At 55.1% G+C, this 6,691-nt stretch overlaps 1 protein-coding gene across 1 annotated transcript in view; it reads left to right on the forward strand.

The window, feature by feature from the left end:
- Window positions 1–6,406, forward strand: part of Stk40 (serine/threonine kinase 40) — a 39,106-nt gene extending 32,700 nt beyond the window's left edge. The window contains exons 7-11 of the mRNA XM_021160591.2: window positions 507–622; window positions 2,223–2,367; window positions 2,527–2,646; window positions 3,154–3,238; window positions 4,207–6,406. Coding sequence (XP_021016250.1) covers window positions 507–622; window positions 2,223–2,367; window positions 2,527–2,646; window positions 3,154–3,238; window positions 4,207–4,425 — 685 coding nt within the window. The 3' untranslated portion in view covers window positions 4,426–6,406. The remainder of the gene's footprint in view (window positions 1–506; window positions 623–2,222; window positions 2,368–2,526; window positions 2,647–3,153; window positions 3,239–4,206) is intronic.
- The last annotated feature ends 285 nt before the right edge of the window (window positions 6,407–6,691 follow it).

A 6,691-nucleotide genomic window follows, 5' to 3' on the forward strand; every position in this document is an offset into this window, starting at 1 on the left:
AAAGGAGAGGCCGGGGGCAGGGGAGATGGGTCAGTCGGTTAAGAACTCCCCAGAAAGGAGAGGCCGGGGCAGGGGAGATGGGTCAGTCGGTTAAGTGCTCACTAGGCAAGTATGGAGGAGCTGAGTTCAAATCCCTAGCACAAAAGACATAAAACCTAAAGTAGAGAATAATAGGGAAAGAAAACAGATCTGGGCATCTGGCCTTTCTAATATGGACAGACAGACACACACACACATCTGTCATCTGGAGGGTATGACATAGGATCAGCTTCCACACTCCACCAGGGCACATGGAAACTTCACATGGGACCAGAATCCCCACATAAGGCCTGGGCATGGTATGCTGGGCTTCCTGCCCAGAGGATGCACAGGCTGCCTCTGCTGTGCGAGGCAAGAAGGCTGCTGCTGCTCTCCTAAACAGAGGCCTGTTTACAAGAATAGGAGCCTGCCTCATCAGGGTCCTGGCTCCATTGCCTCTGCATTTCCTCTCTGCCTTCCATTCTTAGGACCCATCGGATAACTATCACCAACTTCTGCCTTGGGAAGCACCTTGTGAGTGAGGGGGACCTGCTGAAGGACCAGAGGGGCAGCCCTGCCTACATCAGTCCTGATGTGCTCAGCGGTATGTGTGGTCCCCACGTGGTGTGGCAGTGCACTCCTTGAACAGATGGTAATCATGGGGCAAGACCTGGACTAGGTGCTGGGGCTTTCCTGACCCACCCTGAACAAGATCTCTGGTCTAGTGGAGGAGGAAGACAAACTGGTCACATGCCCACATCAGGTTAGAGCTAGGAGGGAGAGGGATGAGTGTGCTAAAAGAGCATAGAAAGGGCACATAAGAAAGTTCCCAGCCAGGCGGTGGTGGCACACACCTTTAATCCCAGCACTTGGGAGGCTGAGGCAGGCGGATTTCTGAGTTCGAGGCCAGCCTGGTCTACAGAGTGAGTTCCAGGACAGCCAAAGCTACAGAGGGAAACTCTTGTCTCAGGGATGAGGGGGTGGGGAGAGACTCCCTGGGATGTGGCATCTAAGCTGCAGTGTTTACTAGAAGCCCAGCTCTAAGCAAAGTTTAGCACATGCTGCACCCAGCAGAGGAAGGAGAGGCTCTAGGCCTCAACACCCTTCCCTCAAGTAATGCCATACTCCTATCCCAAGGACAATCTCACAAAACCTCTTTCTACAAATTAGGAAATCAAGGTAAGGTGACCTTTCCGTTGGCACCTTCAAAACTTAGTAACAGGCTTCCCTGGGACTGTTTTGTTTGGTTTTTCGAGACAGGGTTTCTCTGTGTAGCCCTGGCTGTCCTGGAACTCACTCTGTAGACCAGGCTGGCCTTGAACTCAGAAATCCACCTGCCTCTGCCTCCGGAGTGCTAGGATTAAAGGCGTGCACCACCACCACCCGGCTTTTTTTTTTTTTTTTTTTTTTAAGATTTATTTATTATCTGTACAGCATCCTGCCTGCATGTGTGCCTGCAGGCCAGAAGAGGGCACCAGACCCCATTACAGATGGTTGTGAGCCACCATGTGGTTGCTGGGAATTGAACTCAGGACCTCTGGAAAAGTAGACAGTGCTTGTAACCACTGGGCCATCTGTCCAGCCTGGCATTTTGTTTTTCTGCATATGCACATACACTTTGTTCCTGTTTGCCCTCTTTCACATCCCTCTGGTCCCTCTCCCTAGTCCCTTTTCTCCCTCAAATAGTCCTTCCTGATTTTATGTCCCATTAGTCTGCTCTTCCATTCCCCCTCCCTGCCTGAGGTGGGGACATTCAGACCATAGTACTGACGAGGAAGCTGACAGAGAGGTAATGAAGTGAGAGAGACACAGAGAGAGAGACACACACACACCCTGTCTGTGGAAGAACCAAGTGAGATGAGGATGCTGGATAGGGTGTGAGTGGCTGCCAGCTGTGTGCACAGATGGACTGACCACCGGCTCTGAGCTGCTGTCTGGTGTGGGAGGAGTAGGCGCAGGCCTAGCTCCCAGAGGATGCTGCTGGAGAGGATGACACAGAACCCCACAGAGCAGGGCACAACAGGCGGGCTGCACACAGCCCCGCATCTACAGGGAGTTGGGGACTAGTAAGTGTGCAGGATCTCTGAGGACAGTGCCAGTTGTGAGAAAGAGCATTGACAGGGCTGGAAGCAAAGGTGGGATTTAGAGAGAGGAGCTGCCCGGGTCTGTGCTTGCCCCTGAGTGTGCACGTCCTCTCTCCCCAGGCCGGCCGTACCGGGGCAAGCCGAGCGACATGTGGGCCTTGGGCGTGGTGCTCTTCACTATGCTCTATGGCCAGTTCCCCTTCTACGACAGCATCCCACAGGAGCTCTTCCGCAAGATCAAGGCTGCTGAGTACACCATCCCCGAGTGAGTCCTGCCTCCTGGGAGGGCTTGGGAAGGGATCAGCCGGCCCTCTGGGATGTCAGTGAATAGACAGAAACACCACTGGGGTCCTGGAGTCTTGGATCACAGCCCCCCCAACCCCACTCCTCATCACGCGGCTAAGGCTTCTTCCTCTCTGTCTAGGGATGGGAGAGTCTCTGAGAACACAGTGTGTCTTATCCGGAAACTGCTGGTCCTTGACCCCCAGCAACGCCTGGCTGCTGCCGATGTCCTGGAGGCTCTCAGTGCCATCATTGCATCTTGGTAAGTGGCATCTTGGTACAAGGCTGGAGCACACATGCTCTGCTGCCCTACTCAGGAGAGCAGCCCGTTGTCTGCCATGCCATCAGCCTCAGATCCCTAAAGGCAGGGCTGAGAGAGAGTGGGCAGAGTGAACATCTCTGAGATGCCTGCTGGGCGTGCCAGCTGTGAGGTGGGCATTTCCTTGCTTCTGAGTTCTTTTATATCTTTTTTATTTATTTATTTGTTTTGTTTTTTTGAGACAGGGTTTCTCTGTGTAGCCCTGGCTGTCCTGGAAATCTCTGTAGACCAGGCTGGCCTCTAACTCAGAAATCCACTTGCCTCTGCCTCCCAAGTGCTGGGATTAAAGGCGTGCGCCACCACCAACCGCATGCTGCTGAGTTCTTAACTCTCTTTTATTGGATGAGCAGATAGAGGCCCAGACCAGTCAGCCATGTTAGCTGGTCTGACTGGAGGCAAGTAAGGAGCAGTAGGGACCTGTCTAATCTGATGTGGCCACTTTCCCTGCAGGCAGTCCCTGTCCTCTCTGAGTGGCCCTTTGCAAGTGGTTCCGGACATTGATGACCAAATGAGCAGCTCTGACAGCTCTCAGGAGGTGAGTGGGGAGCAGGGGGAATTCCTGGGCTTTCCCTCCCCGGCCCTTGCAATAGAAAGGCACCCCTGGTCTGCCTTGTGACCTGTCGTGGGAGCTCCCAGTGCCAGGCAACCTTCTGGGCCTCTAGGGTAGCCTCTTCCTGCCCCAGTCACATTTCTCTCCCTCTCTGACTCACTGGGTTCTCTCTCACCCTTCCTGCTTTTCAGTTTTTACATGATTCATTTTTCCCTCTTCTCTTTTCCTCCCTGTTCCACAGTAGAGAAAGTGCTGGGCGAGGAGTGGGCACAGAGACATGAGTGCTTAGGCAGCAGCTGTGACAGGTTTCAGGGTGCCCAGAGAGGGAAGCTGGGCCTTCCCTGGGAGCTCTGGAGCACTGGCCGAGTAGGACCAGGAAGAGCTGTGAGTGGAAGCCCACCCGGTTCCCAATCAGTCCAGCCTGGGGCACGTGGGGCCTATTTTTCACCTGAGGATCTGAGAAGTACACTGATGTGTCCACGGTCACGCAGTGTGGCAGCAGGGGAATTGTGCCTTGATTCCAAAATCCTGCCTTCCTGCTAGTCAGGACCTGCCTCTGCAGTCTTCCATCGCCTGCCTAAGCCCCACACGCGTCAGCCCCTCAGAGTTCGAGAGATCCTTTGTGAAGAGACACCCTTCACTGCCACTCTCCTCACATGCACACACCCCTGCACCCTCCCCCTCGTACACACGCACCTCTACCCTTACCTCATACGCCCCACCACCACACACACACGTACCCCACTGTGGGGAGGATGCTATGCAGCCTAGAAGGCCAGAGGACAGGGTTGTGTGTAGCTAGAGCCTCCGGCAGCCACTCCCAGCAGCCAGCAGGGCCCCACACTCAGCCTGTAGGAAGATGGCGCCTGAACTGTGGTACCTGGGGAACATGACCTCAGCAGCCACGCTGTGCTCCCCGAGTGCTGTCTTCACCTTGCTCTCTCCCCTCACAGGCAAAGGTGACAGAGGAGTGCTCCCAATACGAGTTTGAGAACTACATGCGACAGCAACTGCTGCTGGCTGAAGAGAAGAGTTCCATCCATGAGGCCCGGGCCTGGGTGCCCAAGCGGCAGTTCGGTAGCATGCCACCGGTCCGACGGCTAGGCCACGACGCACAGCCAATGACCTCCTTGGACACAGCCATCCTGGCACAACGTTATCTGCGGAAATAGTGCCCTCAACTAGGGCACTAGCCCAGCACACCTCTTCTCAGCCCACCTGAGGCCCAGCCATCGGGCCTGCCTGGGCCCGGGCCCAGCAGTGCTGGACTGATTCTCCCAGGCTGCAGTAGGGATAGAGCAGGGATAGGGACAGCCCAGGTTACAGCCAGGGTCAACAGAGGTACCACAAAGCTACCTTTTGGGATGATTGCTTGATTGTTTTTTTATCTGAGAATTCTAGATAGATAGCTAATCTGCTTTTAATCATGACATTTTAATCTACCTCTGTCTCTTTAACCACGCTGTCTCTGGACTGAGTGTCGGGAGGGAAGAGGGGAGCCTATGCTCACGACCCAGGCACTGGAACAGCTGCAGCCTGGCCAGGCCACTGACCCCACAGTCCATATAAGCTGACCATGCAGCTCGCTGCTGGCCCCCAGTAAGCACCCCTTCCCACCGTCCACTCCCCGTCCCCTGGGGCCTGCCCTCAGTCTAAGCTTTGGAACACTCTCACCTCACCTGCCGCCCAAGTCAAATCTATTTATTTTTTTACTGAACCCAACTTGTATCTCTAGGTTCAGCTCTCGGCCACTCCGGCCCTGAACCTGGTTGAATAGCAGGGCCCACGTGTGTAGGCTCCCTTCTCACCCCAGGCACCTAGGAGCCCTCTTGCCAGTTGCTCTCTCACTCTGTTTCCAGACCTGTCTCTCTCTCTGTCCTGGCAGCTTCTCTGAGGTGCTGCTCGTTCGCATTAGTCCCACCTCCTCCATCTTTCCCGTGGTACCCAGGTAAACGTGGACATAGTGTGAAGGGACCTGTGGCCACCAGAGGATGCTCTGGGCCTACTGAGGACAGGCCACTTGTGCTCAGAGACCCTCACCTCACCGCAGAAGTGGTGCCTCTCCCATAAGACTCTGGGAAGATACCTACTTGGGGGTAGGACTTGGAGGGAAATCTGTAGGGGGGGGACCTTCCTACCTTCCTGGCTTGAGAACAGCCCTGCTACCCTTTTTGAGCCGAAATTTTGAAGTGGATGCCCGTCTTGCCAGAAACGCTGTTCTCTCCAGAATGCCCCTCCCTGCACTGGACTTGGCGCACCCAGTACCAAGCAGAGACCCAACTCCGGAGGCCTACATCCTGTGTACCCTCAGAGAGGGCGATGTCACCCTCCTGGTAGGTAGTCCTAGACCCCTCCTGCCTCTTGCTCTCCAATGGGGAGACCATGTTTCCTAGAGTGTGAGCTGCCCCTCACTCCCTGAAAAGCTGACTCACTGTGAGTGACCTTGGGCAAGTCCCCAAACCTCCTTGTGCCTCAGTTTCCCCATCTGGAAAAAATGGGGCCACCTCTTGCCAGCAGTAGCAGGGCTGCCCATGCCCCTTCCTCCCCATGCCCCATATCCAGCCCTGGGCTCCTGTGCCTCTGTTTTGCTGGGTCTGTGGAGCCCACTTGAGCCCAGCAGTTAACTCCCCTGGCACTCAGCTCTGCCTCTAGTTCAGCCGTCCGGCCACTGAGAGTCAGGGCATGGTGCTGCGGGGGAGGGCTCTTTTCTATATTTATTTGATAGCGATAAGTCTCCGAAGGGAGTGGAAATGCAGTCAGCCTGGGCCCCTAGCCCATGACTACCCTCCAGTGAGGCTCTGAGGCCTGGCTAGGGCCCTCCTGGGCAGAGCCCCTGCCTAGCCCCTCAGGCCTGATGCCACATGCCCTCCTTTTAAAGCAATACCTTCAGGTCTGCCATGCCATCAGCCAGCCTGGTTCCTTCTGAGGGCAACCTGGGTCTGGTGGTATTTCTGGCGGTGCAGATGAGGGGAGCGTGGGGCCCTCGCTGCTGTCAGGCACTGAGAAGTCCTGTTGTAAAGAAAAACAAAAACAAAAAAAAAACAAAACAAAATGGAAAAAGTCACAAAAAAGTTTGTATAAAGACGTATTTTTGTACTACATGGGGACTCTTCCTGCATGTCAGCAATAAAACTTCCTGATCTGGAGCCACCATGGTCTATAGCCTGCCTCTGTGCTTGTCCGCGCGCTCTCTAGCCCTCCCTCCATCCCTGCCCACAGCCTGGGCATCTGCATTTCAGCAAGCAAAGCCAGTAAGCCCTACTTGGAAGTGGAAGTGGGAGGGGACCCGGGATGTCCTTCCCGCTGGGAAAAGGAGCTTCCCTCCCCTTTTCCTGTGCTGCCCTCCCCTCCTTGGGAAGCCCAGGGGTGCCCGCCTTCCTTCCCACCTCCTTTCCTTGCCTAAGTTTAGACTGTACATTGTATTTCCCAATGAAGCCA

The sequence above is a fragment of the Mus caroli genome, chromosome 4 (assembly GCF_900094665.2).
Source record: "Mus caroli chromosome 4, CAROLI_EIJ_v1.1, whole genome shotgun sequence".
In the NCBI taxonomy this organism is placed as follows: domain Eukaryota; kingdom Metazoa; phylum Chordata; class Mammalia; order Rodentia; family Muridae; genus Mus; species Mus caroli.